The 24,799-nt window shown below is 44.9% G+C and overlaps 3 protein-coding genes across 3 annotated transcripts in view; 1 reads left to right on the top strand and 2 right to left on the bottom strand.

The window, feature by feature from the left end:
* LOC123143720 (squamosa promoter-binding-like protein 3) overlaps positions 1 to 305 on the bottom strand; it is a 4,970-nt gene extending 4,665 nt beyond the window's left edge. Inside the window, exon 1 of the mRNA XM_044562684.1 lies at positions 287 to 305. The gene's annotated coding sequence lies outside the window, so the exon portion shown is untranslated. The remainder of the gene's footprint in view (positions 1 to 286) is intronic.
* LOC123143716 (cycloartenol synthase) overlaps positions 1 to 3,524 on the top strand; it is an 18,464-nt gene extending 14,940 nt beyond the window's left edge. Inside the window, exon 20 of the transcript XR_006470998.1 lies at positions 3,242 to 3,524. The gene's annotated coding sequence lies outside the window, so the exon portion shown is untranslated. The remainder of the gene's footprint in view (positions 1 to 3,241) is intronic.
* A 127-nt stretch (positions 3,525 to 3,651) lies between these two features.
* LOC123143718 (glucan endo-1,3-beta-glucosidase 6) lies at positions 3,652 to 8,723 on the bottom strand. Its single transcript, XM_044562683.1, has 2 exons — positions 7,969 to 8,723; positions 3,652 to 5,084 (listed from the first exon to the last, which is right to left on the bottom strand). Exons 1-2 carry the CDS (start codon positions 8,331 to 8,333, stop codon positions 3,968 to 3,970), a joined length of 1,482 nt encoding a protein of 493 aa, XP_044418618.1. The 5' UTR covers positions 8,334 to 8,723; the 3' UTR covers positions 3,652 to 3,967.
* Positions 8,724 to 24,799: the final 16,076 nt, after the last annotated feature.

Raw genomic sequence — 24,799 nt, 5'->3', positions numbered from 1 at the left:
GTACTGGTACCTCAGGGCTGCATTATTTGCTCCACGTTGCCTCTGCGCCACCCTCCACACGGATCAAATCAAATCAAACCCCTTTGGGATGGGACGGCGGAGGGACAGGCCTGAGGGAGTGAGGGAGGGAGGGGGAGAACCTATACCACATCAAGTCAGCTGCTTTTTCTGTGGGGGAAGAGGACCCCTTTTTACCAGTCTACTAGAGGGGAAAGAACTGCTCATGCCACCCATGGTGTACTGTGTACTGTGTGTAATGGAAAGGGTGATCAATCAAGAATCTTACTGGCGCCTCCTCCTTTTTGCTCAAGAATCTTTGTCTCCTCCCTCTGCCTGGCAGGCACTTGGGAGAGAGGATGAGGGCCTCAGGAAATCAGCAAAGGAGGGCAACCAGATAAGGAAGACAAGACTCACAATAACCCAGTGCACACCACACACCACACACACAAATGAGCTAACTTTTTTTCATGTCATGCCCCACCTGAGTAGGCCTGGAATGAACAGAAAGTGACCAGTGGGGATGGATTTGGATGCCTCTACTGCTAGTCTGCTAGTGCATCTTCGCACAGCAACAACCAGGCACATGCCCTCCCTGACACCATCCCCAAGAGGGCTCAGGGGTCAAGAAAGACAGCTAGGCTTCTTAAGCTACTAACCTCGCCACCTGTTTACTGTTACCTCTTCTACTACCAATAGTGCTACTTGTAGGTATCTACTGTACAGCAAAATCTCCAGTAGAAAAGCAGCAACCTTTTTCGGGTGTGCTGTGGTTCAGGACTCATTAGGGCATGTACAATGGTGGCATATGGATACAGATGTCCCATGACAAAAGATAGTTTGAAGCATCTACAGTTTTTTTTTTCTTCCCAATGTAAGCTATCACTAGTGGGCCTCATCAAGAAATAGAAAATAAAGACTCTAGTACATATGCATCTCTACTCTTCACTCCAATGTTTTCGGCTTTTTATACCGGACCACACTTTCTCTCTCCAAACACTCGCCTCCTGCAGAGGATCCCGCTTCCCTATCCAAACCTACTTTACTTGATATTCGATCCTACATGGCGTGCGAGACATCACCCTGTGGCTATGCATTGGCCATGCCCTTAGAGTTCCTCGACAGATGTGTCATCACCTCCGAGAATGACAAAGCACAAACATTTGAACCATTGAAAAAGGTAGCGCGCTACAAGATTTAGCGCCGTCCTTCTCTAGATCCTATAGAAGTTATGGAAGTGTTGTGCACACGATGCTATAGATTACGATCCCAGTACGACGCTATATCGAGCGGAGTCTGATGATTTGGCCTGGTACATCAAAGGCTGGTATGTGACGGCGTGCCAAAATCGTCCAAGATGTATCGTTGGCATAGCAATGCTCTAGAAGTTATAGCGTGCTATATTTGAAAATTGCGTTTTGCATAAACATGTCAAATATATCACAAAATTCAAGGCTTCCCTAATTTGCAAGGATGGGGACTCGGGGCGAAAATGGAATGAGGCCGACACCGCTATTTGGAGATGGGATGAAGAGAGGTTGCTCTCACATGGTGGCTGGCTTGCTTGAGTTGGGGGTGTAGCCGACACCGCTACTTGGAGACGGGATGAAGAGAAGCCGCCATCGCTCACGAACCGCCGCCGCCGACGCCGCTACTTGGGGATTGGATGAAGAGAAACCGTTGCTGCTCACGAACTGCCGCCGCCGCCTCCTTCGCTCACGAGTCACGAACGACGCTGACGCCGCTTCTTGGTGACGGGACGAAGAGAAGTTGTCGCCGCTCACGAACCACCGCCGCCACCGCCTTCGCTCACGAGTCATGAACGCCGCCGCCGCCGCCGCTACTTGGAGACGGGATGAAGAGAATCAACCACTGCTCATGAACCATCGCCACCGCCACCTTCGCTTACGAGCCACGAACGCCGTCGCCGCCGCTATTTGGAGACGGGATGAAGAGAAGCGACCACTGCTCATGAACCATCGCCGCCGCCACCTTCGCTCACGAGTCACGAACGAGGCCGACCTGCTACTTGGAGATGGGGTGAAGAGAAGCCGATACCTTTCACGAAGCGCCGCCGCCTTCGTTCACGAGTCACGAACAGCGCCGACGCTGCTACTTGGAGGCGGGATGAAGAGAAGCAGATGCCGCTCACGAGCCACGAACAACACCACCGCCGCCGCCTTCGCTCACGAGTCACGAACAACGCCGCCGCTGCCTTCGCTCACGGGACACGAACGACGCAGTTGCCGCCGCCGCCCTCAATCATGAGTTGGTGGGAAACTTATGACGAGTTTGCTAGGTTAGGTTGTATGCGTTGCTATATGGGCTGTTGTATGGGTTGTGTCTGAGAGGGAGCGGGGGTGAGTTGGTGGCGATGTGATGGGCCGCTGTGTGGCACACGCAAAAACGCTACAACGTTATTTCATTTAGCGTCGAAATAGTGCGCTATAGCGCAAATAGCGCAAATAGCGCCGTGGTGAACCAATTAGCTAAAAGCGTAACGTGGCCTTTGCTGATACGCTACAGCGACGCGTCAAAATAGCGCGCTATTTTTTTCGTTGATCCGAGTAACCCATGTTACCACATTGGGAAGGATAAGGAGGAGGGGAAATGGGTTGCCACATTGGGAAGGATAAGGAGGAGGGAAAAGGAGTGGCAAGCATGAGTGACACCACCTGCACATCGGACAGAGTTCATGGACTCAGTGGATACATTCATATGCTTTTCTTTATCTCTTCTGTGCTTGTGCTGTCTATGTGCTACTCCACTTGTGTGCTTTTGGTTGGATTAAGAGGTGTGGATGCCTGCCTTTAGGTTCTGTTGGTATGGTTCTTAGGTGGTGTGGCTTCCTTTGCTTGCCATCACACATTTTTTATGTGGATGTTTCAAACAAGTTCCAAGGACCCATTCTTGTTTTTAGCTCATGGCAGGCAACCAATTATTGGTGTCACTCAGTGGGCGACTGTACATAAAGGCTATGTGATTAATTGGCCCCATGGCTTTCCAAAAAAAAAAAACACCTCTGTTTTTATTTCTTTTGATATTAAACCAAAAGTTTATGAACCTATGTTGTGCTTGGATGAGCTGACACCACAGGGTTTTAGTTCAATTGCTTGGTTTGGAATGCAATCCAAGTGCATTTTTATCATGGTGGTTACTTCATTAAGTTATTATACGGATGGTGAGGAAAATAAGGTTGTCAATTCTTGGGAGATAAGCCATCCACATTGCCTCTTCATTGCAGTCCGGAGCTACAAAATTTAAGAAGACGATGATGGGGACGACGACGACAACGACGGCGATGATGCCGACATAGCTGGCAGCTTGACACCGATAACAACCACTGAAAAACAAAAACCATAACTGCAACATGGATTCAAGCAGATGGTTGTCTGGCACTAGATCCATGATCTGAAATGACTGCTCCCGAGTGCAGATGTGTACAGGCAATTGGTCTCAAGTTTTCAGTACATCGACTCAGATTGCCAGTGCTCCAAAGCCTACTGCTAGTGTATGGCCGCCATGGCTACTTGGATGGCCTATGGTGCATAGGTTACCAATGTGTTCCATCGGAGTGAAAATGCATTCAGAAATGCTTTGTTTGGCATGCAAAAAAAAAGGTTGTTATGAAGCACAGCTCTAAGTCTAGAGACCGAAAAAAAAGACTGATCTGGACTCACCACATTTGCAAGTTTGATAGCTATGCCCTCAGTCACATTCCTGGGTATAAATGGTCCAGTGCATCACCATCCCAATCACAATGGTACCGGAAGATCAAAGCTACGCTAACGAGATGAATTTTCAACCATGCGGCTGCGACGTCCGCATCCACCGAAATTAGAAGAAAAAGATTGAAAAAGGTTCCTACATGGATGAACAGACAGCAGGCATCAAATACCCCTCTAAGCTGCCAGACTGTTGATGCTGTCATGGCCGGGCCATCTTCCGCAAAGAAAAAGAAAAAAAACAGCTATGAGGATGACACACAGAGGTGAACAAGTGCAAGGAGAAGCACCAGGAGGTAGTTGCTTCGGACCCGCCGCGGCTTCCACGAGTAGGCCGAGTCGACCTCGATCATGATCCCGAACCTGCATGTCCCGGTGCTGGGGTCCTGGCCGGTGGTCGTCGCGTAGCCCGAGAAGCCGCAGGCCACGTCGTCTTGGTCGTTCTTCTGGTAGAAGCTGTTGTAGGCGTACGAGATGTTGCTCCGGGTGTCCAGCATCCCACAGGACGTCCTGTAGCCAAGGCTGGTGCAGTCCGCCCTGGCGCACGCGTAGCTCACCGTGTCCGGAAGCTTTGGGTCGTCGAGGCTGACAGTGGGCTTCAGCACGCACCATTTCTTGTCAAGGTACTTCACGCCGCTTGCTCTTTTGATCTGCGAATTCGGCACACCGAAGTTGAGCTGATACTTTGGGATGCCATCGTATGTGTAGATCCCCCAGTGGCGCTCGAAATTCCCTGGCTGTATGCTCTTGTCATCCTCATCGATCAGACTGAATAAGTAAGCGTCGATCGGTCCAGGCCTCATCGGGGTCCCTTGCCCAGTGGCGATATGTGTCATGAAGCCTTGGTTGAAGCGCTGGGCGAGCTGAGCATTTGCGTTCATGTCACCGTCAGTTGGCCAGCCTATCTCCCCAATAACGATCGGCAGGTTCCCATATCCATTCTTCTTCAGAGCCCAGATGAGCGTGTCGTGGTTTGCGTCAAACATGTTTGTGTATGTTGCAGAGCCATCAACAACGGGCTGTGAGCGCCCGTCAAAGAAGGCATACTCAGCAGGGAAGTTTGGATCAATGTAGAGGCTGATGAAAGGGTAGATGTTGACAGTGAAAACACCACCAGTGTCGCTCAGAAATTTTACAATTTCGAGTATCCGATCATGAATATCTGTGCGAAAATCCCCGTCAGAAGGCTTGCCCGTTGCTGTATCATAGACATCAGCATTTTGAGGAACAGTTACTTTGATTTGATTGCCCAAACCAGCCTTCACGAGTGCACTTTGTATGTTCTTGAGGGCAGGAAAGGTAGTTAGCAGAAAGCTTCCGTTGTATGTCGACAGGAAAGGCTCGTTACCAACAGCAACATACCTAGCAAAATAACAGGGCAAATCAAGATGCGACAATGATATATGCAAGTGGTGGATCAACATCAAGAAGGCATTGCTGGAAGAATGAGATCGAATATGGGGCAATGAGAACATGGAGCCTAAACTGATCTTGCTGAACATGCATTTTGCTTACAACATATTGTGGAAGCAGTAAAGAACATTTCATTTCATCATGTGCTTATCAGTAGTTCAGATGAAGTGTTATCACATAGTCTAGCTTACTAGATCACCAAGCAGGTAGCAGACATTGGAGTTGCAACTTAAAAAGAATGCTGCATGAAATTTATCAGGGGCAGTGCATCTACTACCGTAGAGCTGCTTCATCAAAATAAATGCTACCAGTACAGTGTTATAGGATGGAGGGATACTGCTAAAAAGCAAAACAGATGTGGTTTGACTCTGTATTACTAGGTTAAATTACAAGGTTGTATTTACAAATCAAAGTCGATAGTTTGCCTCGTGCCAAAAAGTAGTTCAGACAAGCTAGAGACATGAAAATTGCGGAAGAAAGTATATCAAAAGCTGGAAATGTGCATATTCTCCCAAACCATTGCAAAACCACCAATGAAATAGTTCATGGATTTCCAGGTTGAATAATAATCTGAGTTCAAGAAATTGATTGTTACTATGGCTTAGGAATTTAACATAGTTCAATAAAAAATATGTGCAAAACAGCCATAAATTGAACACATCATAGAAAGAACAGAAAGATGTAAAATGTTTGCAAAATGCTTGGTAGTGCTTGGTAGTGCTGATAGGTTTTCAGAATGTGCTAAAAAGGTTGAAGCCTTCAAGTTTCAGTTTAAAAAATCTTTGAAATTATGACACATAAGAGAGATGCACGTCCACAAGGACCACACGGTCCAGCAGGTAGTGAAATGAGTATAAACATAGTCATTGCAAGACAGTAGGTATGAGGTAACTTCTATACAGGAGGTATAACTCAAGGGAGAGGGAAGAGGCCAACTATTATATCACCCTCAAAGAAGCAACAGAAATAAAGAGGACTGGACAAAAAAGGATGCATTTCCTCCATGGTATAAGGTCCCCCCTTCTTCCCCCTAGGAGCTTCGAAGGGAAGCAATTGAATGCTACTGCTCAAATTGATCGTTCAGTTCCGTTTGAAAATGGTACGCACAACTCATAAGTGGTTGGCTGTGAACATCTCATGTAAGACATGAACCTCGTAATGCACGCTGTGAGCATTGTTCCAAATAAATGTAAACGGTTAACGAATGGTCACCCCACATGTTAGAACCGTAGATGGTCCTTTACACTGTCTTGTGCATGGTTTCACAACTTGCTGTTTACGCAAATATACTCCTATTTATACATTAACAAATAAGCATCTAAATGTAATACATTGTTCCTATACACATAATGGATCAAGGGAACTCCCAGGAACTGTCATTTGTAGCAGCACAAAGAAGAGTTGACTGGTTTCTGCTTGCTAAATAATTTGTAACTTTTACCTTGTAAAAAGGCCCACAGGCCAGCTTTCAACAAAGGCTAAAAAATGCTTTTTACTAGATGTTCCTGGACCCTGGTACAGTTTTTGTGAGAGACGGATACTTTTAATACAAAATGGCCTACAACCATATAAAGGCCTTTTATACAATAGACAGACTTGTAGATGGCCTAACCTTCAAATTCAACTAGATACGTGCATTCATAGTTAAAAAAAAAAAGGCGCGCCTAAGCGAGCGCTTAAGTGCGCCTAGGCTCTAGGCGATAGCAAAACGCCTAGCGCATAACTGCGCTTAATCTGCGCATATCAGAAAAGCGCAAGGTGGTGGCAAAACACACAATTAACGCCTAGCGCTTTTTTGAACTATGCGTGCATTGCAACAGGGTATCCAGTATCTAGTACGTTAGCCCACGATTTGCCTTGCCCATATTATGTGATTGTGTAAAAAAAAGTTTTTATTTAGTTAACACTTACTATTTGGAAAGCACTTACTCGATTACCAAAAAGACATAATTTTGTTTGGTAAGTGAATAAGAGGTGGGGCAGGTGAAGCGGTTTTCAGGAAAAACGAGTTGAAAAAACTAGAGATGGGAGCAAAAATTCCAAATGAAAAGAGGAGGGGAGAACGTACGCAAGGTTGGACGAAGGAGGAGCGGACGACAGAACCTTGCGTCCTTTTTAAATAGGAGAGAAGATTTAACCTAACCGGATAGGCATGCCTTGTAAAAGGGGACTTTACAATGTCAAGAAGAGCCTTGAATTCAGAAAAGTGATGATGAGAATCCAGTAGTGCGAACCGGCTGGAACCATGGACATGGTGAACTTCTTGTTGGCGTGTAATTTACAGAAACAGTATGAATTGATGAGCAAAGTGAAGTCTTCAAACCGATACCACCATCAATCATGTGAATGTGATGCTTAATGAAAACAGAAAGTGCCCTGCTTGGTAACTTTTCTGTTCCCAAGGAATACATGTAACCAGTGCAGCCAAGCAGGGCGCAAACCAGAAGGCACCATGGAAAGCGCCGAGAAGTGGGTCTCCGATCGAGACAGATTGAAGGTAATGCGGAAATTTCTCATTTCCCTGCTAATTCTAGATTTGTCACTGTCCAGCCATATGAACCGAGCGCAAATGAAGCAGGTCTCCAAGTCGAGCATTGAGCCAAACAAGAGCTACACTTGTTGGCCACAAGCCGAGACAGACACATCGACGGCACCGCGAAAAATGTCGCCTTCATCCCTCACTATAGACTCATGACAGTTCATCTTCCGAACTACTAGTACAATCAAATGAGACCACACTCGAGATAGCATGAACTAGTTACAAATCAATCAATCAATCAATCAAGCATGGCAACAAATGAGAGCCAACAAAGTACAGTAATTAATAGGATACCTGACGTTGCAGCCTTTGTTGAGGTAGTTGGAGACGTTCTTCTCGACCCACTTGTCTGCGGCCTTCATGCTGTTGGCCATGGTGGTGAGCAGCTCGTTGGGGATGCCGACCATGACCTCCAGGCCGCTCTTCCTGAGGGCGCTCATGGTGCCGTCCTCGGCGTCGAACAGCTTCACCTTCTGGAAGCCGTTGTCCTTGAGCATCTTCACAACCGTGTCCGGCGGCAGCGGGTGGCTCGCCTGCGTGCCCCAGTTGGCCCCTATCGCACCCACCCCCGCCGCCGACCAGGATACCACCACCGCTGCCGCCAGGACGAAGAGCGCCGCCGCGGCTTCCCCGCGGCCGGACCGAGGACGAGAACCCATGGACAGACAGCAGATGACCCCAACAGCAGCAGCTCCAGATGAAATCTTGGGCTCCTCGCTTGCTCCGGGCTCAGATCTTGGATGAACCAATCCGGCGAGGCAATACAAGAGGGGATCTTGTTGGGAACCTCCAAGAAGACACTGAAATCGAAGCTCGGAGCTGAAACCCTCACCGGAAAGAGAGGGGAGGCGCAGGCGCCAGAGGCTCCAAGAACTCAAGAAGAAGGCGCTCGAATCCCCGAGCTACCAGAGCTCCACCCACGAGCTGGAGCTTGAATCTTTTGGGGGAACAATAAATGAAGCCCTGGCGAACCCCACCTAGGCTCGACCGCGATGGGAGATTCCCAGTGATGGCGAGCCGAGAGATTCACGGGGCGGGCATTGACGGCGAGGTGAGTACTGACGAGTAGGCGAGGGCGGCAGAGGGCAATAATGGGGCTTTGCCAAAGCTGGCAGTGGCACCGAACAGAGCAGAGCAGAGGGATGGATCAAAGCAAAACGGAAAAGATTAGCCTTTCCAAGTAATGCAGGAGGGGGAAAGGAAGATTGTGATTTGAGTGTGGGGTTGGAAAAGAGATGGGTGTGTTTGATCTCATCTAGCAAAGCGGCATGATCAATCACCTCAAGAAACCTCAAAAGTTGTTGATAGATGGATGGGCTATGACTCTATCTATCTCTACTAGTATGGGATATGGCGTTCACGCCTCACACGCTTGGAGGTTGGAGGTTGGAGCTTGGGCTGGGAGTGCAAGCAAAAGGAATCAGAGCAGCATGGTTTGTTAGACGCTTTTCACTGTCATGATGCTGGTTTTTTGGTTACTTGCGAGTGGTAAACAGGGTAGTAGAAAGATTCCTCCTCTCGATTGCATGCAAAAAACGCAAATCCAGGACGGTTTTGCACTGTTTGGGCAGAGGCCCGAGGAAGGAAAAGATTTGGGGGAAAGGCTACAGATATCGAAACTACTTCACGGACGATTTTTGGTTGAACGATACCTGCACGATGGCTAATCCAAGGGCGTACGGCTGTTCAGAATTGCCAATGGATGGTGCGAGGAGTCATGTCGTGCATGTATCGGCTAGCAATCGTCGTCTGTGTAGCAATGCTCTACAGATATTCCCCCACTACGCCACTAACCTCTAGTAGTGCTAGCATTTGCATCGGTAGCAGCATGGCCACTGCACTGCACTGGGATGCTGCACCGCGTTGCTGCTCTGCTGCTGGTGGTGCCAGTTTTTAATTGCTTTCCTGAGCTTTTGTTTGCTTTCGCTTGTTCGTTTGTTTGCGGCGGCTCAGGCTCACAGTGAGAGGTGAGGTGGTTAAACTAGTTAATCAGGCTATCAAAGGGGCATCTTGGTAGTTGGTGCTGGCCAGAATCTGGGGTTTGGACGGAGCAAGATATTGGTATTAGCAGGAGAACAAGCAAGCAAAGCAAAGGGAAGGAAAGCAAACGAGGAGAGCGTGGTGAGTCGATGGTGACTGTGTATGCGTATAATGGGGTCCTTTTGAGGTGTCAGGCGGGACGCGCCAGCGGCGTGGAGCCCATGCGCTTCGGGTGCGGTGCTGACCGAGGATTGACCATCAAAGTTGCGGCCGTGCAGCTGGCTGCCGGGCCCCAGGACCAAGTGACAAAAGTGTGGTGACAAAGGAAGAGCGTGTGTGTGTGCGTGCACTTCTTCTATTTTTTTACTTGTCTTTTTTTTCCCTTTTATAAAAGTTAGAGCGTGTGCATTGGAAACGTATCTACTAACCTGGTTTCTTTGTCTCCTTTTCCTAACCTCCGTGTGGTAGGAGAACGTAGCGTACAAATAAAAAGTTTGGAAATTAATTGGTGCTCACTCCGATCCAAAATAAGGATTGGAGGGAGTAGTATTTTTCTATGGACATGGTCGACATCATTTATCATAATTGTTCCTCTGTGTGTGAAAGAACCGTTCTGCTCATGAGCTTATATGCACCCTCGTAAATAGTAAAAGAAAGTGAAAAAATAAGAAGGAACAAATATTGACGAATTCTAAACATGCGTGCGAATTTCATGAAGAAACAACATTCTAAAATGCTTCCATAAAAAACAAAATTAATGCTCCAAGCGACAGACTTTTTGGGGTATCATTTTGTCTTTTTACGGAAGCATTTTTGGATTGTTGTTTCTTCATGAAAATTTGCACGCATATTCAAAACTCGCTAATGCTTGTTCCCCAATTTTTTTAGATATTTCTGATTTTGCTTACTTTTTTTTATTTTACTGTTCACAAGGGTGCATATGAGCTCGTGAGCAAGAACTTCAAGTCCCTGTGTGTTGTTTGATTCGTAGGATTGCCATGCATAAGAATTTATCCTTGACATTGATTTGTACTAGATTTTATAGAAAAGAAGTTCAACTGCTCCAACTTCACGTGAAGAATCTTTTTTTCATGTGCACAATCAAATGCATGTGAAATTTTGTAGTATTGAAGATAACATGTCAATCTTTTTTTATGATAAAAATGTCGTCTATTCATCATGCCATGGTAGTATAAAGAACACAAAAATAACAAAAATTATATCCATGTTCGTAGACCACCTAGGCGACGACTGCAAACATTGGAGCGAGCCAAAGGCACGCCGTCATCATCACCCCTCCCTCACATGAGCCGAGCCAAACTTGTTGTAGTAATCAGTCGGGAAGTCGTCATGCTAGACCACACATGACCAGCCGCATCAGAACAACAGTCGTCGCCGATGAAGATAAGTATAGATCGAAAGGAACTAATTTCTAGACACACGAAGTCACGAATGAAGACGAACAAAGACTCGATCCAGCGGATCCACCAAAGACCAGCACCGACCGAATCTCGTGAGATCCGCGGAGACACGCCTCCACACGCCCTCAGACGACGCTAGACGCATCACCGAAACGAGGCCAGACGGAGATAACCTTATTCGATCCACATGGAGCCATCACCGCCCTCCTCCTAAAAATACCTAAAAACAGAGCAAGATCCCTCCCGCTGGCAAGGGCTGGGGTCAACAGCGCCTCCATGGCCCTAGGGCGGGCGAAGACGAGACAGACCGCCGGTAGGAGGAGAAACCCTAGGTTCTTTCTTGGAGAGGAGGCAGTGGCTGCGTCGAGCGGAACGAATCGAAACTAATCGACACACATCACTAGTACAGGAACCCTTACAGGATTTTTTATTTATTAACGACGTGGAAAAGCGCACACGACAACTAACTTGGACAAATACCAGCAGTGCTCATGGCAGATGGAAGCGCCGCTGATAATAGGAAACTAGCAACGTCGGAGTTGAGCGAACGCAGCTAGTAAGGTGCACCATGGATGCATACCAGCCAGAAACTTCTAGCAGCGTGCACTTGAAAGGAACGTCGCTAGTAACGCAACCTTGGTAGCGTGTGGTCGAAATGTGAACACTGCTAGTTGTATTATGTGTAAATATATGTGTCATTTAATTAAATTTAAAGACCATTTACAGTAAGTCGTTGTGTTTGAATTTAGCAATTAATTTAATAAAGAACACATGTACAAGAAAAATAGGAAAAGAAAACTCCTAGAATACTGTAATTCAAATCCTAAAATCTTAAGAAGAGACCAGCAACGTTATTTTTTGGCAACACTACAAACATTGTAAATGATATTTGTTGGTGCAATGATAGGCCCCTTATGTTTTGGAGTTTGTTGACATAAACAGTATGGAACTTATGTGTTTGCTAATGCACACAGAGTAACAGGTCCCTGAGATATCGAGGAGTTTTGATGCAAACGACGAAGATAATCTCCCTGCGTTGCAGTGAAGGTTATTATCGAAGATGATATTAACAAGAGTGGTCCCTAAAAATTGATGAAGTTCAAGCAATTGGTTAGGTGTCTGTCCGAGGAAATTGACTGCGTTCGAGGAGAATGAAGATGAAGTGAAGACGTAGCATTTGCTTTGTTGTTCTTCTTCTCTTTATTGAGTCATGGGACCACCGTACTATTAAGAGGGGTGTAGCATTTGAAACTTTGACTCTCTGACGCTAAACCCAAATCCTATGAAAGTTGTGAGAGAAATCTCTTTGTGTTCCGAGCAAATACTTGCCAGCAAGAGACTGTGATATTCTTCGTTGCGAGAGATTTGTCTCAAATCGAGGAGTTAGCATTACTTGTTCCTCAAGTAATGTTACCGTTGCTCCAAAATCCGACCGTTATGAACGTGTCGGTTGGCCATTGGCTGGACCGCGTGTCCAAAATGGTCATTTCCCATCTGGGAAGGCTGCGGCTATAAATAGCCACCCCGTGCCGGCTTTGTCCGGTGGCTGCTCCGTTTGATTCTGAAAAGATTGTTGAGAAACCCCCTCTCTGAGTGATTTGAGTTTAAACCCACCGAGAGATAACTCCTAGAGCCGAAGAATTAGATAGTGGTTCAGCATCACTCGAATCTAAGTCTAGTACACTCCGCCTATTACTCTTGAGAGCTGCAAACTCTCTAGACGGTTAGGTGTGAATTTCTTTAGAGACCAAGAGTCATTGTGGTTCACGAAGAAGAAGCCTGTGAAGGTTTGGAGATCACCTCAAGTATCTACCACGAGTAATCGGCATCATTTGACGAATCGATTGTCAAGGAGAATAGGGTGAAGAGAGTTTATCTTCCGTGTTAAGTCACAACCCCTTCAACCAGACGTAGTCCTTGTGCAGAAGGACGAACTGGTCGAACAAATACCCTATCGCCATCGAGCACCACTGGTTATCTCTATTAGCCATGTTTCCATTCGATATGTTTTCTATCATGTGATTTGTTTCGATGCATGCTTAGTTTCCATTCGGTACTTAGTTTTAGCTCGCTGTAAGTTTGTTTTTCATTCGTTTCCGCTGCTGGGTTCTGAGAGTTTTGAGTTTTCCGAAGAAAATTTAAAACTCCCATTCACCCCCCTCAGGTAGACATACTATGTTCCTAAAATTGGTATCAGAGCGAGATACTGCTTGAATCTGCTCATTTTAGTCTAACGACTTTGGAGTTTAAGTATGTCTTCAGTGAGCTACAAGTCACATCTCAAGATTCCCATATTCGATGGGACGGACTATCCCTTCTGGAAGGAGAAGATGAAGATTCGTCACTGAGCGATCGATGATGATATGTGGAATGTGGTGCAAGTTGGATTCACAGTTGCTATACCTCAAGTCCCCCACTGACGAGGAGAAAAAACTCATTTAGATGGATGTGCAAGCCAAAGATGAAATTGGTGGCCATCTCTCTCGTGCGCAATTTCTTCGCTATCGCCAGTGTGAAACTGCGAAGGAATTGTGGGACGTCATCGAGAAGATTAATGAAGGTGTTTCAACTTAGAAAGAAGCTCGGATTGACACTCTTCGAGCAAAATTCAATCGATTCAAATGCATTGAGAATGAATGCTGACAGCAAACATTCGACCATTGATACGTCTCCAACGTATCTATAATTTTTTATTGTTCCATGCTATATTATATTCTGTTTTGGATGTTTAATGGGTTTTATTATACACTTTTATATTATTTTTGGGACTAACCTATTAACCGGAGGCCCAGCCCAAATTGCTGTTTTTTGCCTATTTCAGTGTTTCGCAGAAAAAGAATATCAAACGGAGTCCAAACGGAATGAAACCTTCGGGAACGTGATTTTTGGAACAAACGTGATCCAGAGGACTTGGAGTCTACGTAAAGCAATCAACGTGGAGAGCACGAGGCAGGGGGGGCGCCTACCCCCCAGGTGCGCCCTCCACCCTCGTGGGGCCCACGTTGCTCCACCGACGTACTTCTTCCTCCTATATATACCTACGTACCCCCAAACCATCAGAGGCATCCACGAAAACCTAGTTCCACCGCCGCAACCTTCTGTGAGATCCCATCTTGGGGCCTTTTCCGGCGTCTTGTCGGAGGGGGCATTGATCACGGAGGGCTTCTACATCAACACCATAGCCTATCCGATGATGTGTGAGTAGTTTACCTCAGACCTTCGGGTCCATAGTTATTAGCTAGATGGCTTCTTCTCTCTCTTTGGATCTCAATACAAAGTTCTCCTCGATTCTCTTGGAGATCTATTTGATGTAACTCTTCTTTTGCGGTGTGTTTGTCGAGACCGATGAATTGTGGGTTTATGATCAAGATTATCTATGAACAATATTTGAATCTTCTCTGAATTCTTTTATGCATGATTGGTTATCTTTGCAAGTCTCTTTGAATTATCAGTTTGGTTTGGCCTACTAGATTGATCTTTCTTGCAATGGGAGAAGTGCTTAGCTTTGGGTTCAATCTTGCAGTGTCCTTTCCCAGTGACAGCAGGGGCAGCAAGGCACGTATTGTATTGTTGCCATCGAGGATAACAAGATGGGGTTTATATCATATTGCATGAGTTTATCCCTCTACATCATGTCATCTTGCTTAAAGTGTTACTCCGTTCTTATGAACTTAATACTCTAGATGCATGTTGGATAGCGGTCGATGTGTGGAGTAATAGTAGTAGATGCAGAATCGTTTCGGTCTACTTGTTACGGACGTGATGCCTATATACATGATCATACCTAAATATTCTCATAACTATGCTCAATTCTGTCAATTGCTCGACAGTAATTTGTTCACCCACCGTAATACTTATGCTCTTGAGAGAAGCCACTAGTGAAACCTATGGCCCCCGGGTCTATTCTCCATCATATTAATCTTCCAACACTTAGCTATTTTTATTGCCGTTTATTTTACTTTGCATCTTTATCATAAAAATACCGAAAATATTATCTTATCATATCTATCAGATCTCACTCTCGTAAGTGACCGTGAAGGGATTGACAACCCCTTTTTCACGTTGGTTGCGAGGTTCTTATTTGTTTGTGTAGGTGCGCGGGACTTGTGCGTGAACTCCTACTGGATTGATACCTTGGTTCTCAAAAACTGAGGGAAATACTTATGCTACTTTACTGCATCATCCTTTCTTCTTCAAGGGAAAACCAACGCAGTGCTCAAGAGGTAGCAAGAAGGATTTCTGGCGCCGTTGCCGGGGAGATTCAAGCCAAGTCAAGTCAAGTCAAGACACACCAAGTACCCATCACAAACTCTTATCCCTCGCATTACATTATTTGCCATTTGCCTCTCATTTTCCTCTCCCCCACTTCACCCTTGACGTTTTATTCGCCCTCTCCTTTCCGTTCGCCTCTTTTTCGCTTGCTTCTTGTTTGCTTGTGTGTTGGATTGCTTGCTTGTCACGATGGCTCAAGATAATACTAAATTGTGTGACTTTACCAATACCAACAACAATGATTTTCTTAGCACTCCGATTGGTCCTCTTACCGATGCTGAATCTTGTGAAATTAATGCTGCTTTGTTGAATCTTGTCATGAAAGATCAATTCGCCGGCCTTCCTAGTGAAGATGCCGCTATCCATCTAAATAGCTCCGTTGATTTGTGTGATATGCAAAAGAAGAAAGATATGGACAATGATATTGTTAACTTGAAGCTATTTCCTTTTTCGCTTAGAGATCGTGCTAAAGTTTGGTTTTCGTCTTTGCCTAAAAATAGTATTGATTCATGGAATAAGTGCAAAGATGCTTTTATCTCTAAGTATTTTCCTCCCGCTAAAATTATCTCTCTTAGAAACGATATCATGAATTTTAAGCAACTTGATCATGAACATGTTGCACAAGCTTGGGAGAGGATGAAATTAATGATACGTAATTGCCCTACTCATGGTTTGAATCTTTGGATGATTATACAAAAAATTTATGCCGGATTGAATTTTGCTTCTAGAAACCTTTTAGATTCGGCCGCGGAGGCACTTTTATGGAAATCACTTTAGGAGAAGCTACTAAACTCCTAGATAATATTATGGTTAATTATTCTCAATGGCACACCGAAAGATCTACTAATAAAAAAAGTGCATGCGATAGAAGAAATTAATGTGTTGAGTGGAAAGATGGATGAACTCATGAAATTATTTGCTACTAAAAGTGTTTCTTCTGATCCTAATGATATGCCTTTGTCTACTTTGATTGAGAATAATAACGAATCTATGGATGTGAACTTTGTTGGTAGGAATAATTTTGGTAACAATGCGTATAGATGAAACTATAACCCTAGGTCTTTCCCTAGTAATTTCTCTAATAATTATGGTAATTCCTACAACAATTCTTATGGAAATTTTAATAAGATGCCCTCTGAATTTGAGACTAGTGTTAAGGAGTTTATGAATTCACAAAAGAATTTCAATGCTTTGCTTGAAGAAAAATTGCTTAAAGTTGATGAATTGGCTAGGAACGTTGATAGAATTTCTCTTGATGTTGATTCTTTGAAACTTAGATCTATTCCACCTAAGCATGATATCAATGAGTCTCTCAAAGCCATGAGAATTTCCATTGATGAGTGCAAAGAAAGAACCGCTAGGATGCGTGCTAAGAAAGATTGCTTTGTGAAAGCGTGTTCTTCTAGTTTCTATGAAAATAAAGATGAAGATCTAAAAGTTATTGATGTGTCTCCTATTAAATCTTTGTTTTGCAATATGAATCTTGATAATGATGGGACTGAATATGAGTTACCTTTACCTAGAAGGCATCCCAAAAATTCAGAGTTTTTAGATCTTGATGATAAAGTTGGTAAAAGTGGGATTGAAGAAGTTAAAACTTTAGATATTAATGAACCCACTATTTTGGATTTCAAGGAATTTAATTATGATAATTGCTCTTTGATAGATTGTATTTCCTTGTTGCAATCCGTGCTAAATTCTCCGCATTCTTATAGTCAAAATAAAGCTTTCACTAAACACATCGTTGATGTTTTGATGCAATCTTAGGAAGAAAAACTTGAGTTGGAAGTTTCTATCCCTAGAAAACTTTATGATGAGTGGGAACCTACTATTAAAATTAAAATTAAAGATCATGAATGCTATGCTTTGTGTGGTTTGGGTGCTAGTGTTTCCATGATTCCAAAAACTTTGTGCGATTTGTTAGGTTTCCGCGAATTTGATGATTGCTCTTTAAACTTGCACCTTGCGGATTCCACTATTAAGAAATCTATGGGAATAATTAATGATGTTCTTATTGTTGCAAATAGGAACTATGTGCCCGTAGATTTTATTGTTCTTGATATAGATTGCAATCCTTCATGTCCTATTATTCTTGGTAGACCTTTCCTTAGAACGATTGGTGCAATTATTGATATGAAGGTAGAGAATATTAGATTCCAATTTCCGTTAAGGAAAGGCATGGAACACTTTCCTAGAAAGAAAATAAAATTACCTTATGAATATATTATGAGAGCCACTTATGGATTGCCTTCCAAAGATGGCAATACCTAAATCTATCCTTGCTTTTATGCCTAACTAAGGGCGTTAAACGATAGCGCTTGTTGGGAGGCAACCCAATTTTATTTTTAGTTTTTTGCTTTTTGCTCCTGTTTAGGAATAAATCTTTGATCTAGCCTCTGGTTAGATTCGCTTTTGTGTTTTAATTAGTGTTTGTGCCAAGTTAAACCTATAGGATCTTCTTGGATAATAGTTACTTGATCTTGCTGAAAATTCCAGAAACTTTCTGTTCACGAAAACAATTGTTAAAAATCACCAGAACGTGATAAAATATTGATTCCAATTGCCGTAGATCAATAAACAAATTGTCTATATCGTCCTATTTTGGCAGAATTTTTTGAGTTCCAGAAGTTTGCGTTAGTTACAGATTACTACAGACTGTTCTGTTTTTGACAGATTCTGTTTTTCGTGTGTTGTTTGCTTATTTTGATGAATCTATGGCTAGTAAAATAATTGAAAAACCATAGAGAAGTTGGAATACAGTAGGTTTTACACCAATATAAATAAAGAATGAGTTCAATACAGTACCTTGAAGTGGTGTTTTGTTTTTCTTTCGCTAACGGAGCTCACGAGATTTTCTGTTGAGTTTTTTGTTGTGAAGTTTTCAAGTTTTGGGTAAAAGATTTGATGGATTATGGAACAAGGAGTGGCAAGAGCCTAAGCTTTGGGATGCCCATGGCACCCCAAGATAATCTAAGTACACCAAAAAGCCAAAGCTTGGGGATGCCCCGGAAGGCATCCCCTCTTTCGTCCTCGTCCATCGGTAATTTTACTTGGAGCTATATTTTTATTCACCACATGATATGTGTTTTGCTTGGAGCGTCTTGTATGATTTGAGTCTTTGTTTCTTAGTTTTCCACAATCATCCTTGTTGTACACTGTGACAGCCTGGTTTTTGCCCTTTCTTATTTGCTTGAAATTTCATTTGAAAGTTTTTGAAACTTGGAGTTTCTGAATCTTTTCATTTGGACTTAAACACTTGGGCATCCTTGGATTTCATCCAAGTGTTCACTTCTCTCCCAAACCATCACTTCACTTCTGATCCACCACAAAATAACCTTTGGAATATTTTTCTTAAATGAAAAATATTCATTTTCTCTCAAAAACCCTAAGCCAAATCTGTTTGCTCCAAAGCAACCCTAATTTTTATGGCTCAGAAAATTCTGAGATAATTCACAAATATTCTAGAGACCCTAGGGCACCTCCCTGAGCAAAAATATTTCATCACTTTTTGGAATATTTTTGCTACAGAAAATCTTTTCTGTTCTGGACAGAAATGGTGGTTTCTACAGCAACTACCATTTTACTTGCTCCATTTGACCTGATCTTTCTTGTGCATCTTTACCTTAGTAACTTATTACTAGCCTCCAAAGCACAGCCCCAAACTTCCAGCCATTTGACCACAGTAACATCACAAAGTTACTGTCCAGAAACTTACCAGACTTGTAAAATTTTCTCTACTGCACCTGGATCCAAACCAAATCGTGGTAACACTCTAAACTACCACGAACAACCTGCCAGACATCGAGTTTACGCTTAGATCGACCTGATGTCATAGTTCACGCGGTGACCGCGTTCGTCCAGGCGTGCTGGCATGCAGCCGACGCGCTCTGCGACGCGCCCGAGCCTCTGTTGCTCGCGTGCTCGCTTCCCCGCCTGCCAAACCTAGCCAAAGCTCGCCACCATCATCGTCTCGACACCATTAACTCCACCCTGGCACTCGCCGACGCCGGAGCTCGCCGCAGCGAGCACGGGCAAGGTCCGGCCAGCCCAACAGTGCGGGCGCACTGTGCTCGTCGTTACCCCCCCTTGATCCTGTGCTTGTCTCCGCTCGCCCACAGTGGCCGCGTGACCTCCGTCGCCTTCTCCCCCTCGCACTGACGCCGCTCGTCGCCTGGCGCCGTGGACAGGTGTCCACTGGCGGAGCCCGAAGCACCCTCGCCGCTCGCCTATAATAGAGCCACCCCCAACCTTCTTGAGCATTCTCCAACACTCACACACACTCCACGGTCGAGTAGGAAGCCGTAGCCCGGCCGGGCAGGCCTTGGGCCGTCGTCCCTGAGCTCGAGCTCGCCGGCGATCCCCTCTGGTCGCCGCGGCAGCTCCAGCCCCTCCCAGGCCTGGGCGACCTCTCCAGGGCCTCCGCCTCTCTCCGGTGAGGCCATCTCGCCCGCTTGGAGCCTCTGGAGCGGCCTCTGCTCGCCGTCTTCCTCAACTCCGACGACCTCCTCGTTCTGCCTACGCTCGCGAGCTAGATTCCGACGCCGTCCGACCACCCCTAGCCACGCTACGGGTACGGGCAGGTGCGCCTCGACCTCCTCTTGCCATCCCTCCCTCTCGTTTTGGCCAAAGAGCCCTCGTCGCCGACGAGAGCTCCGGCGAAGCCGCGACCGTCTCTGTTTCTCTCTCCCTCTTCCCCCACCTGACTAGTGGGGCCCGCTAGTCAGCCACTCAGTACGCGTGCGAAGCGGTACGAGTGGTGGCGCCCCTGGGCTTTACGCCTTCGACGTCACCCCCAGCTGTTTCTTTTTATTCAAAATCATTTATATTCCAGAGAGCTTCAAACAATTTTAACTTTTTAACCATAAGTCCAAATGAGATGATTCTTTTTGCATTGTGTTCTTTGAAAGGAAATCTAACAGCTCACCAAAGATAAGATTTTTCTGAGCTGTTTAGAATTTCTGGTGAATTTCAGAAGTGTTCTTGATATTCTCTTTCTGTGTTTAAAATTATTTTCAGAAGGTGAGGCTTGTCTTGAGGATCACTAGGAGGCTTGTGAACCTCATCTGCACTAAGGCAAGCCACATCAACATTTTTATGATGCCATTTCAATACTTGTGATTTTCTCACTTAAATGAAATGATTAACCCATGCATGTAAATAAGTATTGAATTATTTATATTCTGTTAAGTATTGGTCAGTTGTTATGCTTGATTTACAGAATAGTTGAAACTAGTAAAGCAAGTTAAAATTTATTTGAGGTGATGTTAGAAATTATTTTGTTATGCATGTTACTAATTATGTAAAGCTTTGTGTTTGCATTCTTAAATTGATAAAAATTTGTTAGAAAGTATTCTGTTAAATACTTGTTTAATCATATTACTGGTCTTACAGAATGTTTGAACCCAACTTAGTGATAAAAAAATTAAGAGTTGTTGATAATGATATTTTTTTGATCAAGCATATGAAATATTTATCGGAGTTACTTTCTTGCGTAGGAAATTAATAAAACTTGTTGCAAAATATTTTGGTTAAGTTGTGAGTCATTTTGAGCAAGTAGAGTAATATGAGTTGTTGACGTTCATGCTTGGTGTGCATATGGATGACGTCGGTCATTTTTATCAATATGTGATGCATGTGTTGTTTTGCATTTCATGGCATGCTATGACACCGGTCATTTTTAGTTTAAAGATTAATCCTGAATATAATTCAACTTGAATATGCCATTGACTGGGTCATAGTGCCGCTGAATCGAGTTTCTTTCCAGTGCAACCACATTTGCCTTGTGGGAGGCCTTGATTCGGTCCATTGACACGGCCTCTGGTCGGTGCCTCCATCTAGGGAAGATTATGTCGTGCTTGCCTTGGCCCGGTAAGCACACATAATCTTGTGTGCTCGTTGATGAGATTATGGTACCGAGTCCCCGAATGGGAGTGTTTTGACCACGACGGTGGTCGGGGTGTCTTTGGTAGACACGGGGCCACCCAGGACCAGCCCGTTGGGGATTTGGGTCGGAGTGGCCGGGAGAGTGCTGTGGCAATGGAGGGGTTTTGTCGGAATGCCGTTGGTCCACCCGAATGGGAATGCGAGGCCATGGGTTCCGTGGTGTGGGTACAGTGTGCTACCTCTGCAGAGTGTATAATCTATCGATGTTGGGGAATGTAGCAGAAATTCAAAATTTTCTACGCATCACCAAGATCAATCTATGGAGTAATCTAGCAATGAGGGGAAGGGGAGTGCATCTACATACCCTTGTAGACCGCGATGCGGAAGCGTTGCAAGAACGCGGATGAAGGAGTCGTACTCGTAGCGATTCAGATCGCGGTTGATTCCGATCTAAGCGCTGAACCACGGCGCCTCCGCGTTCAACACACGTGCAGCCCGGTGACGTCTCCCACGCCTTGATCCAGCAAGGAGAGACGGAGAGGTTGGGGAAGACTCCGTCCAGCAGCAGCACAACGACATGGTGGTGATGGAGGAGCGTGGCAATCCCGCAGGGCTTCGCCAAGCACCGCAGGAGAGGAGGAGGACATGGAAGAGGGGGGGGGCTGCGCCAGAACTTGGGTTGCTGCTGCCCTCCCACCCCCACATATATATAGGGGCAAGGGAGAGGGGGGCCGGCCCCCTCAGATCCAATCTGAGGAGGGGCGGCGGCCAGGGGGGTGCCTTGCCCCCCAAGGCAAGGGGGGCGCCTCCCCTTAGGGTTCCCCCAAACCCTTAGGCGCATGGGCCTTGGGGGGAAAGGCACCCAGCCCACTAAGGGGCTGGTCCCTCTCCACATACAGCCCATAGGGCCCTCCGGGGCTGGTGGCCCCTCCCGGTGGACCCCCGGAACCCTCCGGTGGTCCCGGTACATTACCGGTGACGCCCGAAACTCTTCCGGTGGCCAAAACGGGACTTCCCATATATAAATCTTTACCTCCGGACCATTCCGGAACTCCTCGTGACGTCCGGGATCTCATCCGGGACTCCGAACAACATTCGGTAACCACGTATATCTATTCCCTATAACCCTAGCGTCATCGAACCTTAAGTGTGTAGACCCTACGGGTTCGGGAACCATGCAGACATGAACGAGACGTTCTCCGGCGAATAACCAACAACGGGATCTAGATACCCATGTTGGCTCCCACATGTTCCACGATGATCTCATCGGATGAACCACGATGTCGGGGATTCAACAATCCCGTATACAATTCCCTTTGTCTATCGGTTTGTTACTTGCCCGAGATTCGATCGTCGGTATCCCTATACCTTGTTCAATCTCGTTACCGGCAAGTCTCTTTACTCGTTCCGTAACTCACATCATCTCGTGATCAACTCCTTGGTCACATTGTGCACATTATGATGATGTCCTATCGAGTGGGCCCAGAGATACTTCTCCGTTTACACGGAGTGACAAATCCCAGTCTCGATTCATGCCAACCCAACAGACACTTTCGGAGATACCTGTAGTGCACCTTTATAGTCACCCAGTTACGTTGTGACGTTTGGTACACCCAAAGCATTCCTACGGTATCCGGGAGTTGCACAATCTCATGGTCTAAGGAAATGATACTTGACATTAGAAAAGCTCTGAGCAAACGAACTACACGATCTTGTGCTAGGCTTAGGATTGGGTCTTGTCCATCACATCATTCTCCTAATGATGTGATCCCGTTATCAACGACATCCAATGTCCATGGTCAGGAAACCGTAACCATCTATTGATCAACGAGCTAGTCAACTAGAGGCTTACTAGGGACATGGTGTTGTCTATGTATCCACACATGTATTTGAGTTTCCTATCAATACAATTCTAGCATGGATAATAAATGATTATTATGAACAAGGAAATATAATAATAACCAATTTATTATTGCCTCTAGGGAATATTTCCAACAGTCTCCCACTTGCATTAGAGTCAATAATCTAGTTCACATCACCATGTGATTAACACTCACAGGTCACATCACCATGTGACCAACTTCCAAAGAGTTTACTAGAGTCAACAATCTAGTTCACATCACTATGTGATTAACACTTAATGAGTTCTGGTTTGATCATGTTATGCTTGTGAGAGAGGTTATTAGTCAACGGGTCTGAACCTTTCAGATCCGTGTGTGCTTTATGAATATCTATGTCATCTTGTGGATGCTACCACGCGCTACTTGGAGCCATTTCAAATAACTGCTCTACTATATGAATCCGGTTTACTACTCAGAGTCATCCGGATTACTGTCAAAGTTCGCATCAACGTAACCCTTTACGACGAACTCCTTTTCACCTCCATAATCGAGAAAATTCCTTAGTCCACTAGATACTAAGGATAAGTTCGACCGCTGTCATGTGATCCATTCCCGGATCACTATTGTACCCCTTGACCAACTCATGGCAAGGCACACTTCATGTGCGGTACACAGCATAGCATACTGTAGAGCCTACGTCTAAAGCATAGGGGACGACCTTCGTCCTTTCTCTCTCTTCTGCTGTGGTCAGGTCTTGAGTCTTACTCAATACTCACACCTTGTAACACAGCCAAGAACTCCTTCTTTGCTGATCTATTTTGAACTCTTTCAAAATCATGTCAAGGTGTGCATTCTTTGAAAGTATCATCAGGCGTCTTGATCTATCTCTATAGATCTTGATGCCCAATATGTAAGCAGCTTTATCCAGGTCTTCCTTTGAAAAAACTCCTTTCAAACAACCCTTTATGCTTTCCAGAAATTCTACATCATTTCGGATCAACAATATGTCATTCACATATACTTATCAGAAATGTTGTAGCGCTCCCACTCACTTTATTGTAAATACAAGTTTCTCATAAACTTTGTATAAACCCAAAATCTTTGATCATCTCATGAAAGCGTACATTCCAACTCCGAGATGCCTACTCCAGTCCTTAGAAGGATTGCTGGAGCATTGCATACTTGTTAGCATCTTTCAGGATTGACAAAACCTTCTGGTTGTATCACATACAACCTTTCCTCAAGAAAATCGTCGAGGAAACAATGTTTTGACATCCTATCTGCAAGATTTCATAAATAATGCAGTAACTGCTAATATATAGAAGTTCTCTACCAGGAACTTTGTACCGCGCACATTACTTAGGAAATTCTTGATTATTCAACGTCGGATCGAATCATGTCCAATGGCCATTGCAGGGATTTCAGGAAAAAAGTCTCTTGTCATTTTTTATTCTATCAATGGACAGAATCCGAAGACAAGATTACTTATTCCAACAGACTCCTAGCATCGCTACGAGTGAGAAAGTCTCATCATAGTCAACTCCTTGAACTTGTCGAAAAACATCTTAACGACAAGCCAAGCTTTCTTAATGGTGACACTTACCATCATTGTCTGTCTTCCTTTTAAAATCCATCTGCACCCAACAGCCTTACGACTATCAAGTGTTTGGATTCTCTCTCGGATTTTATGGCCTCGAGCCATTCGTCGGAATCCGGGCCCACCATCGC

Source organism: Triticum aestivum, chromosome 6D (assembly GCF_018294505.1).
Source record: "Triticum aestivum cultivar Chinese Spring chromosome 6D, IWGSC CS RefSeq v2.1, whole genome shotgun sequence".
NCBI classification, from domain to species: domain Eukaryota; kingdom Viridiplantae; phylum Streptophyta; class Magnoliopsida; order Poales; family Poaceae; genus Triticum; species Triticum aestivum.
The sequence above is the reverse complement of the archived record's forward strand: the minus strand, read 5'-3'. Positions and strand labels throughout refer to the sequence as shown.